We start from the raw sequence: 13,953 nt of genomic DNA, 5'->3' as shown, positions 1-13,953 counted from the left end.
TGTCTTCAAGTTAAATTTTCATTCAAGACACATAACAAAATATACATGATTATTAACTTTTATGCTATAAACCAGAACAGATATATTTCACAAAAGAGTTGGTTCACTAACTCTTAATTTTGGCCCTAAAAGTCCTAAAAATTAATTTGTTTACTGCTAAATTAGCAGTGATGTCACCCTACACCCACATATATGATTGATGAAATGTTCTTTATATATCATGTTCGTTCTTTACAATCTAAATTCCAATGGGCTAGGGGTGGCGCCACATATGAAATCATGAATTAAGGTCAATAATTTAAAAAGTGACAATTTTTACTGAAATGATGTCTTTCCTAATTCAGACTAATGCATTTATCATTATGAAGAAGATGTTCACCTTTTTTTATTATAACTTTAAAATATAATGAATATATTGAGTGATATACATACACATCATATTGACTCATTCAACTACAATTTAAGATTTTCCTTCACTTGGATGTTAATCAGGATTACTGGTTATACTTTTTTATAAACTTATCACCATACTGATTTCAAACTAAAATTCTACAACTACAATTTAAGATTCCCCTTCACTTGGATGTTAATCCGGATTACTGGTTATACTTTTTTATAAACTTGTCACCATACTGATTTCAAACAAAAAAATGTTAAATTCAAATTTGTGTTTTGTGAATGTAATGACATTGGGGTGCATTAAGAAGAATTTTTGTCTTTTTAGGTTTGTTGTAGAGGAAGCTATGTGATGGATTAAACTCATCAATAAAAAGATCCTTTAGGTCCAAGTCTTTTGTCTGGTGATTAAATACTCCAGATGACTTCCCCACTGGCTGGTTCTCTTTCAAATCGGAATGGTGTTTAAGATTTAACATAAAGACAGAGGCTATGACCTGATTACAAAGGTTAGAGGTCAAGTCAAGGATACCGTATGGTGTAGGCAGAGCTACAGATTTCCTTCTAACTTCCCTTATACTCATGTTAAGTGTGGCACACAACATTGTCATCAATATCCATATAACAAACAATACAAACAGGAAGTAGTAAATATGTCCAAGAACTGGAGCAGTTATAAATAAATCATCAATACTGTTTTTACCAATGATGGCATTAGTAATGGTTGTCACGGACACTAACAGTGTTTTGTAAGTCACTAAATGTCTTCCAAAAATAAGATGGCCGAACCCTACAAATGCCATGTAAACAATGGAAAACAATATTAAACAACCAAATAAATCCTTAGCAACATGTGACAAAACTGTAGCCAATTGTGTAACTCGTGTACTATAATTTAAAACTCTCATTAAACGAATTGTTGTTAAAAAAATCAACATTGCTATCACAACATTTAACATTTCATCCCATGTTGCTAGGTGACCAAAATTTACAAATTTGTATATATTTTTGTGGAAAGCATCCATGCTTTTGTTAATCATGACACATCTACCCACGTACATAATAAAACCAATGAAAAATAAAATAACTATGAATAAATCAAAAACATTCCACATCTCTTTCAAGAATTTGGCATGCTCTTTACAAATGGTAATAATCATTCTAACCATAAAAAGAATGAAGGACAAAAGTATAAAAATCTCACAGATAAACACGAGGAGGCCATAACTACCAACATGTTGGTAGGGTCTAAAAAATTGAATGGATGGAGTGAGTAAAACTCCACCAACCTCGGGAAACTCACATAAAAAGGATAAATATACAAATAAATTCTCATTAACATTATACAATGTGAATTCTGTAAAAACAGCTCGAGTTTTTCTATCAATCCAAACATATTTGTATAAGTCATTCAACATCTGTCGAGATATTTCAAAGTTAACTCCAAAGTCAGCTAAATATCCACCACCACTATATGTGGAATGTTGACCTGTAGTGGGCAGTCCCCAGATATCTACTGCCGAGGAAAACTTCCATGCTGCTGATGTTAAATTATAGACAGCCTCATCTCTGACACATGGTCCACTCTCCCAACCAACACAATAACTTCTGTCATCTTCTTTCACCAGTGAATATTTATCATAGCAAGTTATATCATTGTCCCAAAACTGTACAGGACAGTTGACTGAAAATAGACACAAAATCAATTAACGAGGGGGAGTGTTGTGAAATTTAGTATAGCAAGTTATATCAATTTCCTAATTTGAATATGACTATTAACTAAAACCAGACACATCAATAGCATTATATGCACCAATCCTACTTTAGAAAATGCATAAATACTGTATCAATTCACTGCAGCAAATGCATAAATAACACTAACTGTATCAATTTACAACAGCAAATGCATAAATAACATTATCTGTATCAATTCACTGCAGTAAATGCATAAATAACACTAACTGTATCAATTAACAACAGCAAATGCATAAATAAATTTATATGTACCAATTCTATTACAGGATATGATGATTAACATCATCTGTACCAATTCTAATGCAGCAAACCCATAAATAACATGTATTGCACCAATTCTACTGCAGTAGATGCATGATAACTAATAAATAATAATTTGATTGATGTGTGTTTCAAGTGTTGTTCATAGTAAAGAGTTTTCACTATATTTGTCAAGAGGGGAGTGTCATGTCATCTTCTGAGATCACCCCTAGTTTTTTGGTGGGGTTCGTGTTGTTTATTCTTTAGTTTTCTATGTTGTGTCATGTGTGCTGTTGTTTGTTTGTCTTTTTCATTTTTAGCCATGGTGTTGTCAGTTTGTTTTAGATTTATGAGTTTGACTGTCCCTTTGGTATCTTTCGTCCCTCTTTTGTAACAACGATTTTTTTTCATCCTAACTAGAGCTTTGTACATAATCTTCACTAAATGATTGGTTCTATTTTGAACAACTTACTTTTTGCAGCTCTAACTTGCCGTAATCTGATTGGTCCTAATCTGAAGTTGACCTGGTCCTGTAGGTATTGTCTGTAGTAGGCTGTCAGGTTGTGTGCGTAGTAAGATTGTTTAGGAAACACAAAGGGGACCAGTGTATCACTCAGCCAGCTGTAAAAATCTGCAGTTGATTTTACCTTTAATTATAAAATCTTGACTTTAAATGAATCATGGTGTAAGGTATATGAAAATGAGACAACAGATATTATAAACTCATAAAACACACAAGGTCAACACATGGTGAAAATTTTAAATAGTTAAGCTCTCGATTGCCAACAATTAGTGTTAATACTTTGTGTCACATTCTTCATTAACAGCAGTTAATGTTAATACTATAGGCCAAGTTTTCAGTGTGAATACTATTAGAACAAGCACTTCATCCAGTAACAATTAGTGCTAATACTTTATGTTAATCACACATCCAGCAACATTTATTACTAATTTCAAGTACTCCATTAAAAACAATAAGGGTGAATACTATGTGTCTGAAGCCCTCATTCAACAAGTCAGTATTACTATTTTTTGTCAATTTCTCTATCAGGTTTAAATCTTTTATGAAAAGCTGTCATTCAACAAATGTTAGTGTAAATACTAAATGTCAAACTCTCTGTCATATGCAGTCTCAAAATTCAAAATGAAAAGAGTTATTTTTGTTAATAGCTTTCAAATTAACTTATCAGTATCTATTCATTTTTTTATTTTTGTTTTAGATTTAACCCCTTATTTTTTTCAAAGACAATATTAGAAAACTGTCCACTTAGAAGCAGGTAAAAAGAGTCGGAGGATAACAAGGGGACAATGAAAACTCATGTCTAAAAATAAACTAACCATATGACAATAAACAAGTCAACAAAAACACAAACATATTTAAAAAAACACTACAGCTGCATTTCTGTAAATATTGACTATGGAACTCCTTTAACAGCTAAAACTGTACCATTTTTACTATGAAGTTTTGAAAAAAATTGTATCCTAGAATGGAAAGTTCATATGCACTTCTATTTTTTCAAAGGTCAAAATATAGGGATGTGTGGCATATTTTCAATGTTTATATGCCCTGAACTTCTAAGAGTTTAAATGAACACTAAATTTCTTAACTACCTCTAAACAGACTTTAAGATTACCACAGATTTCAATATGACCAATATGCATATGTAATTTACTGGTAACATTCCCAAGATATGTCTCTATGAAATGAAACACAGAGATCATAACTGGGAACCAGTACGTAACCAAAATTAATTTTCTATGAATATCATATATCTCCCCAAAAGAGGCGTTGTTTGAGAAACAGCTGTATTTACAAAGTGCAACCTATAAAGAAAACTAAAGACTGAACCGTGTGAATCCCACAAAAAACTAAGGATGATCTCAGGTGTCTTGAGGGTAAAAGTAAAATCACAAAAATACTGAACTCAAAAGAAAATCAAAACGGAGATTCTCGAATCAAATGGCAAAATCCTGACTTGGTACAGGCATTTTCTTAGTAGAAAATGATGGATTGAACATGGTTTTAGAGCTAGCTAAATCTCTCACTTGTAAGCAGATCAAAATATACTGGTGGTATTCATTTTATTGCTCTTCATAAGTACAAATTATGTGACAAGCCTGTGATAAGTTTCATTGGATGTTGTCACAGTCAAACTCAAAGAACAGAGGACGACATTGTGGTTATAAAAAAGGAATTTTATATGTATACAAATCCTTTTTGCTTAGCAGTTACTTTATTACCACACACTAAGAAATCTTACATTTTCAAACCTGATTGAGTCCCATGATATAACGTCCTTGTTACTGATGACCAATTGTTGCTCAATATGTTGTTTGGAGTAATACCATTGTACATCACGGTTACTGAAGCTGATCAGGTACAAGACAGTAAGAAATACAGCATACAGTATTAACTCTGTAAAGATGTGCTCGGCCTTTAATACTGCCTTTCTCTGTACCTTCAGTTTGGAAACAATCTCTGGATTTAATGGAGAAGACTCCTTCCTAAAGGTATCTACAAATAAAGGCTCACATTCATAACATTTCAGGTTTCCACTTATAAAAAAGGTGTACACTTAATAAAGGTAACTTTTTCTCCACCTTTCTCTCAAAATGTGAAGAATGTGATGATGCTCATAAACATACAAATGATGTTCACTAAAACCAAAGTTTTGGAGGGAAAGGCAACAAACTCAAAAGCGGTCTATTGTTTTGTAGTGTTAGTTTTTATTTATGCATAATAAGTAATTGTTGAAACTGCATATATACAATTAGATTTGTAAAGGAGCACTTCTATAGAACGTATATTGTAATATTTTTACTAGACTTAAGCAGTGCATTAGATCTGGGACTCAATACATTTATCTATTAGCCCCAGATTAAGCAGTGCATTAGATCTGGGACTCAATACATTTATCTATTAGCCCCAGATTAAGCAGTGCATTAGATCTGGGACTCAATACATTTATCTATTAGCCTCAGATTAAGCAGTGCATTAGATCTGGGACTCAATACATTTATCTATTAGCCCCAGATTAAGCAGTGCATTAGATCTGGGACTCAATACATTTATCTATTAGCCCCAGATTAAGCAGTGCATTAGATCTGGGACTCAATACATTTATCTATTAGCCCCAGATTAAGCAGTGCATTAGATCTGGGACTCAATACATTTATCTATTAGCCCCAGGTTAAGCAGTGCATTAGATCTGGGACTCAATACATTTATCTATTAGCCCCAGATTAAGCAGTGCATTAGATCTGGGACTCAATACATTTATCTATTAGACCCAGATTGGATGTTTTATCAGTTAAAGTACTTTTCCATACCAATAAAATAAGACACAGGTGAACATGCTTTCTTCTTGATTTCTTCCAGTAATAATTCCTTGTTGTATACAACATTTTTCTCTGGTTTTGCTCTTCTGGAGATGTAGGCAAAAACTGTAGCTATCACAATTATCTGAAATTAGGGGGGAAATAGGTTTTAAAACAAATCATAACAGAAAGATTAACTTTTAATTCTGAAGATCATATTATAGTATCATAAGGATTAGACTTTTTATCAGATTTTATAACAAAATTTTAATAACTACAACATCTGTTGTTTGACCTGCTAGTCAAATGTGTTTTGTTCAAAATATACTTTATTTTTTAGTCTTTTGGAAAATGTTGTTTTTGATGTATTTAAATGCGTTTAAAATGTGAACAAAGAATTAAAAGGTTCAACAAAATGAACATTTTCTGTTGGTTTAATTGCAGACTTTGGCAAAACCTCATAATAAGACATCCACAAAAATTCAATTTATTCTCAATCGATGAAAATCAGTACACACAAAAATAAATGAATCCTTAGTATTTAGCCATGGCGTTGTCAGTTTGTTTTAGATTCATGAGTTTGACTGTCCCTTTGGTATCTTTCGTCCCTCTTTTATTAGCTCACCTGGCCTAAAAGGCCATGTGAGCTTTTCTCATCACTTGGCGTCCGCCGTCGTCGACGTCGTCGTCGTCGTCTGTCGTCGTTAACAATTTTTCAAACATCTTCTCCTCTGAAACTACTGAATGGATTTGAATGAAACTTAACATGATTGTTCCTTAGTATATCCTGCACAAAATGTGCGCTTCGATTTTTGATCCGTCAAATGAATCAAACAAACCATTGTTGGGTTGCTGCCACTTAATTGGTAATTTTAAGGAAATTTTGCAGTTTTTGGTCATTATCTTGAATATTATTATAGATAAAGATAAACTGTAAACAGCAAAAAAGATCAGCAAAGTAAGATCTACAAATAAGTTAATATGACCAAAATTGTCAATTGACCCCTTAAGGGGTTATTGTCCTTTAATGACAATTTTTCACAATTTGTTCATCATATTTGCTAACTTTAAAAAATCTTCTCCTCTGAAACTACTGAATGGATTTGGTTAAAACTTAGCATGGTTGTTCCTTAGATTATCCTGCACAAAGTGTGTGCTTTGATTTTTGATCCGTCAAAAAACATGGCCGCCGTTACTTAAAATAGAACATAGGGGTCAAATGCAGTTTTTGGCTTATATCTCAAAAACGAAAGCATTAAGAGCAAATCTGACATGTAGTAAAAATGTTCATTAGGTCAATATCTATCAGCCCTGAAATTTTCAGATGAATCAAACATCCAATTGTTGGGTTGCTGCCACTTAATTGGTAATTTTAAGGAAATTTTGCAGTCTTTGGTCATTATCTTGAATATTATTATAGATAAAGATAAACTGTAAACAGCAAAAAAGATCAGCAAAGTAAGATCTACAAATAAGTTAATATGACCAAAATTGTCAATTGACCCCTTAAGGGGTTATTGTCCTTTAATGACAATTTTTCACAATTTGTTCATCATATTTGCTAACTTTAAAAAATCTTCTCCTCTGAAACTACTGAATGGATTTGGTTAAAACTTAGCATGGTTGTTCCTTAGATTATCCTGCACAAAGTGTGTGCTTTGATTTTTGATCCGTCAAAAAACATGGCCGCCGTTACTTAAAATAGAACATAGGGGTCAAATGCAGTTTTTGGCTTATATCTCAAAAACGAAAGCATTAAGAGCAAATCTGACATGGAGTAAAAATGTTCATTAGGTCAATATCTATCAGCCCTGAAATTTTCAGATGAATCAAACATCCAATTGTTGGGTTGCTGCCACTTAATTGGTAATTTTAAGGAAATTTTGCAGTTTTTGGTCATTATCTTGAATATTATTATAGATAAAGATAAACTGTAAACAGCAAAAAAGATCAGCAAAGTAAGATCTACAAATAAGTTAATATGACCAAAATTGTCAATTGACCCCTTAAGGGGTTATTGTCCTTTAATGACAATTTTTCACAATTTGTTCATCATATTTGCTAACTTTAAAAAATCTTCTCCTCTGAAACTACTGAATGGATTTGGTTAAAACTTAGCATGGTTGTTCCTTAGATTATCCTGCACAAAGTGTGTGCTTTGATTTTTGATCCGTCAAAAAACATGGCCGCCGTTACTTAAAATAGAACATAGGGGTCAAATGCAGTTTTTGGCTTATATCTCAAAAACGAAAGCATTAAGAGCAATCTGACATGGAGTAAAAATGTTCATTAGGTCAATATCTATCAGCCCTGAAATTTTCAGATGAATCAAACATCCAATTGTTGGGTTGCTGCCACTTAATTGGTAATTTTAAGGAAATTTTGCAGTTTTTGGTCATTATCTTGAATATTATTATAGATAAAGATAAACTGTAAACAGCAAAAAAGATCAGCAAAGTAAGATCTACAAATAAGTTAATATGACCAAAATTGTCAATTGACCCCTTAAGGGGTTATTGTCCTTTAATGACAATTTTTCACAATTTGTTCATCATATTTGCTAACTTTAAAAAATCTTCTCCTCTGAAACTACTGAATGGATTTGGTTAAAACTTAGCATGGTTGTTCCTTAGATTATCCTGCACAAAGTGTGTGCTTTGATTTTTGATCCGTCAAAAAACATGGCCGCCGTTACTTAAAATAGAACATAGGGGTCAAATGCAGTTTTTGGCTTATATCTCAAAAACGAAAGCATTAAGAGCAAATCTGACATGGAGTAAAAATGTTCATTAGGTCAATATCTATCAGCCCTGAAATTTTCAGATGAATCAAACATCCAATTGTTGGGTTGCTGCCACTTAATTGGTAATTTTAAGGAAATTTTGCAGTCTTTGGTCATTATCTTGAATATTATTATAGATAAAGATAAACTGTAAACAGCAAAAAAGATCAGCAAAGTAAGATCTACAAATAAGTTAATATGACCAAAATTGTCAATTGACCCCTTAAGGGGTTATTGTCCTTTAATGACAATTTTTCACAATTTGTTCATCATATTTGCTAACTTTAAAAAATCTTCTCCTCTGAAACTACTGAATGGATTTGGTTAAAACTTAGCATGGTTGTTCCTTAGATTATCCTGCACAAAGTGTGTGCTTTGATTTTTGATCCGTCAAAAAACATGGCCGCCGTTACTTAAAATAGAACATAGGGGTCAAATGCAGTTTTTGGCTTATATCTCAAAAACGAAAGCATTAAGAGCAAATCTGACATGGAGTAAAAATGTTCATTAGGTCAATATCTATCAGCCCTGAAATTTTCAGATGAATCAAACATCCAATTGTTGGGTTGCTGCCACTTAATTGGTAATTTTAAGGAAATTTTGCAGTTTTTGGTCATTATCTTGAATATTATTATAGATAAAGATAAACTGTAAACAGCAAAAAAGATCAGCAAAGTAAGATCTACAAATAAGTTAATATGACCAAAATTGTCAATTGACCCCTTAAGGGGTTATTGTCCTTTAATGACAATTTTTCACAATTTGTTCATCATATTTGCTAACTTTAAAAAATCTTCTCCTCTGAAACTACTGAATGGATTTGGTTAAAACTTAGCATGGTTGTTCCTTAGATTATCCTGCACAAAGTGTGTGCTTTGATTTTTGATCCGTCAAAAAATATGGCCGCCGTTACTTAAAATAGAACATAGGGGTCAAATGCAGTTTTTGGCTTATATCTCAAAAACGAAAGCATTAAGAGCAAATCTGACATGGAGTAAAAATGTTCATTAGGTCAATATCTATCAGCCCTGAAATTTTCAGATGAATCAAACATCCAATTGTTGGGTTGCTGCCACTTAATTGGTAATTTTAAGGAAATTTTGCAGTTTTTGGTCATTATCTTGAATATTATTATAGATAAAGATAAACTGTAAACAGCAAAAAAGATCAGCAAAGTAAGATCTACAAATAAGTTAATATGACCAAAATTGTCAATTGACCCCTTAAGGGGTTATTGTCCTTTAATGACAATTTTTCACAATTTGTTCATCATATTTGCTAACTTTAAAAAATCTTCTCCTCTGAAACTACTGAATGGATTTGGTTAAAACTTAGCATGGTTGTTCCTTAGATTATCCTGCACAAAGTGTGTGCTTTGATTTTTGATCCGTCAAAAAACATGGCCGCCATTACTTAAAATAGAACATAGGGGTCAAATGCAGTTTTTGGCTTATATCTCAAAAACGAAAGCATTAAGAGCAAATCTGACATGGAGTAAAAATGTTCATTAGGTCAATATCTATCAGCCCTGAAATTTTCAGATGAATCAAACATCCAATTGTTGGGTTGCTGCCACTTAATTGGTAATTTTAAGGAAATTTTGCAGTTTTTGGTCATTATCTTGAATATTATTATAGATAAAGATAAACTGTAAACAGCAAATATGATCAGCAAAGTAAGATCTACAAATAAGTCAATTTGACCAAAATTGTCAATTGACCTCTTTAGGAGTTATTGCCCTTTAAAGACTTTTTTCACAATTTGTTCATCATGTTGACTTACTTTAAAAAATCTTCTCTTATGAAACTGCTGTATCAATTTCAGCCAAACTTAGGCTAAATGAGTTTCAGAGTTTCAGAGTATCTAGTATAAATTTTATATTTCATTTCCTTGTATGTCAAGAAACATAGCTCCTATGGCTAAAATAGAACATAGGAGAAAATGATTTTTTTTTGCTTTTGAAGAAAATAGGACGATTCAAAGAACATTTAAATAAATTGAAAAGCCAAAATAATCATTGATGAGAGATTAAACCAAAAAAATTCAGGTGAGCGATTCAGGCTCTTGAGAGCCTCTTGTTTATTCAACGTCTGAGATTCAATGACGACCTACCTTTAATGGATCCATAACAAACATAGATTCAAAGAATGAGAGGAAGAAACACAGAAGCCACTCTTCTGACTTAGTCTTGCCCCATTCCATACTATACAGTATAACAAAGAATCCAGAGAGGACTACAGCAGATACAACTAAAGCCCAGGCTATGATCTGACATCCCCATGGTAATGTACGATCATGTCCTCCATTAGATATTGTCAATCTCTCCATGTCTGACATGGCTTTGTCTTTCCTCAAGTGACAAGATTTTCTAAATAAATATGTTATCATCAACATCACTGGAATTGTTAATAACAAACTGATGAAGGATATATAAATCCCAGCTAAACTGAAGTTCAAAGGTCCTAATGACACCTGACTGGACTTTGTACCCTGGCCATAAAACATAGCATTAGATATCATGGTCAGGAACAGGAGTGTCAGGCAGCAAGCCAATCTTTGTAGTCGAGAGAAATTACTTGGTTCTGGGCGGAGTCCAACTGACAACCAAAGATGGCTGTCTGTAGTATTTTCTCGTGTCTGCTCGTTGAAAAGAAAAGAAAACTGTTTGGTGTCTTTAGTATCCACCACAGGTATGATGATCTGTATTTTACCATCGTCATGGTCCAATGACAGCCACTCGTTACACAGGAACAGATATCTAAAATATAATTATTATATAATCATAGTCTATTCACATAATCTGTTTATTCAAACTAAGGGTCAGCATTTACTATCAACGCTCATTATTAAGCTGTGACATTTTCACAAATGTGGTTCAATTTTCAGGGTATGAAGTGAGATTCATTTTTCCATAAGCACACCCCTTAAATCCTTTTGTGGTAAAAAAAAATGTTTTTTTCACACAATAAGTTCTTTGAAAATTTAATACTTTGAATACATTTAATAACTTCCTAGTTATTGCATATTTATTCTATGGTCCTCTACTTTCCAAATCAACCCTAATGGTTTTAAGTTCAGTCACTTGTTAAAATAAGTAACATGTCCAAAACAGGAATTTTGAACCATATGTGGCCTAATCACAAACTTACATGGAAACAGACAAGGCCTAAGGGTAAGTCTTGTTACAATTTCTTTTAAAGCATGGGAGACATAAATACTGTTTTCTCCTTAAAGCATATATTAGTATGAAGTGTCAAACACATAGTGGAAGTTTACTATTTAGAATATCCAAAACTCATCATAGTGGAAGTTTACTATTTAGAATATCCAAAACTCATCATAGTGGAAGTTTACTATTTAGAATATCCAAAACTCATCATAGTGGAAGTTTACTATTTAGAATATCCAAAACTCATCATAGTGGAAGTTTACTATTTAGAATATCCAAAACTCATCTCACAACACCACACTTTAAATTTTTACTGTTGTCATGACAACAATAATTGTTTTATGATTTGCATATTAGGGAATAATTGGACTAGAAGGCTTCTGGTTTTGGCTCTTGATGTTGTTTATTTTTCAATAGAGAATGTTGACAGAACTACATTTTGCAAGGTCAATTAAGTGACAAAAATATACAATTTACGTGTGATAGAGGTCATGAGTTGTCTCCAATTTAAAAGGAATTATAATAAGGATTAGGCATCTTTTCAAAGGAATTTATTAGTGTATAAACTGGACCAAGTCACTTTTATTTGTTTGTGAGTGAATTGGTTGAATTTGTTCACCAATATATTCCTATAAAATAGTCTAATAACAACTTCTGTCTTATTATTACCTTTCCTCTGTCTGTACATCTTCTAACAGGACTTTATTTAGATACCATGACGCAGCACCACCTTTCCCGGAATTATCATGCCATATTTGTAAGAATGCAGGACTGTGTATTTGTTGGGCAACACTCATTACAAATCTCCTAGTACTGCCTATCCCAAAACCCTGTAAAATAAAATGACTATGTTCTTTGTCCAAACCTTGTAAATATATATGACTTATCTGATTATTATCAGCCAGTTATATGCTAAACAGTCTTTCTTTTACTTTAGCTGAACATTTATCAGCAATATCCTATAAGAACCAAAAACAATAATCGTTCAAATACTCAACACAATTTATATTTCACTAATTTATGTGATTTAAACATCATGGAGAAATAAACCTAACAATACAGAAAGTAAACAGTTGCAAAATGGGGTATTTTGAGGGCATTTAATCTTATGTTCACAAATTCCAACAATTAAGTAAAGGTTTCAATGAATCAATTATAAAGCAAACTATGGTTATGGTACAATATGTATAAAACTAGAGGCTACAAAGAGCCTGTGTCGCTCACCTTGGTCTATGTGAATATTAAACAAAGGACGCAGATGGATTTATGACAAAATTGTGTTTTGGTGAGGGTGATGTGTTTGTACATCTTACTTTACTGAACATTCTTGCTGCTTACAATTATCTGTATCTATAATGAACTTGGCCCAGTAGTTTCAGTGGAAAATGTTAGTAAAAATTTACAAATTTTATGAAAATTGTTAAAAATTGACTATAAAGAACAATAACTCCTTAGGGGGTCAATTGACCATTTTGGTCATGTTGACTTAATTTTAGGTCTTACTTTGCTGTACATTATTGCTGTTTACAGTTTATCTCTATCTATAATAATATTCAAGATAATAACAAAAAAATGGCAAAATTTTCTTAAAATTACCAATTCAGGGGCAGCAACCTCACAACAGGTAGTCCGATCCATCTGATAATTTCAGGGGAGATAGATGTTGACCTGAACAACTTTGCCCCATGTCAGATTTGCTCTAAATGCTGTAGTTTTTGAGTTATAAGCCAAAAACTGCATTTTATCCCTATGTTCTATTTTTAACCCTATTATATCATACAAATTACCTTATTTTGTCCATCATCCAGATATCTAACCTCTGTTGATTTTTTCTCCCCAGAAATCACAAATCTGACATTAGATTTAGTCCATGCATTTCTATTCAATCCTGTGTATACAGTTACCATATATAGATATTCATCTGTCGGGGCATTGTCAACTAAATAGGAGATGGCCCACTGCAAGAGAAACAAAAACAATGCAAAATTATTTAATACTGTGTACCTGATGAGCTCCTGAAGGGCTATTGGTTTTTAACAAGCAGATTTTTCATGTTTCTTTTACTTGTCATATCACTTTTATGTACTATGAATTCAGAAATTATTGTATGCGTTTGTTAAATTGATCTTTTTTTAAATGGACATCAATGCTAATTATATTTATGATTTCACAAAAATCTGCATGCAGAGCAACACATACATAAATGACAATATAACCTTAGCCTTCTAAATAAATGTCATATCTGATACATACCTGATATGTATGACAACTCTTCAGATATATGTGTCAACTC

General features: G+C 32.4%; 1 protein-coding gene across 2 annotated transcripts in view; it reads right to left on the bottom strand.

Annotated features, from left to right (window-relative positions):
* Positions 1-556: 556 nt before the first annotated feature.
* LOC139487452 (polycystin-1-like protein 2) overlaps positions 557-13,953 on the bottom strand; it is a 90,225-nt gene continuing 76,828 nt past the window's right edge. For both annotated transcript variants that reach the window (XM_071272242.1, XM_071272243.1), the window contains 7 exons: positions 13,448-13,618; positions 12,330-12,490; positions 10,604-11,249; positions 5,722-5,854; positions 4,653-4,906; positions 2,864-3,038; positions 557-2,080 (listed from right to left, as the gene is read on the bottom strand). In XM_071272242.1, the coding sequence (XP_071128343.1) occupies positions 660-2,080; positions 2,864-3,038; positions 4,653-4,906; positions 5,722-5,854; positions 10,604-11,249; positions 12,330-12,490; positions 13,448-13,618 (2,961 nt within the window). In that variant the 3' untranslated portion in view covers positions 557-659. The remainder of the gene's footprint in view (positions 2,081-2,863; positions 3,039-4,652; positions 4,907-5,721; positions 5,855-10,603; positions 11,250-12,329; positions 12,491-13,447; positions 13,619-13,953) is intronic.

Source organism: Mytilus edulis, chromosome 9, assembly GCF_963676685.1.
Source record: "Mytilus edulis chromosome 9, xbMytEdul2.2, whole genome shotgun sequence".
Taxonomy (NCBI): Eukaryota; Metazoa; Mollusca; class Bivalvia; order Mytilida; family Mytilidae; genus Mytilus; species Mytilus edulis.
This window is presented reverse-complemented; position numbering and strand designations above follow the sequence as displayed.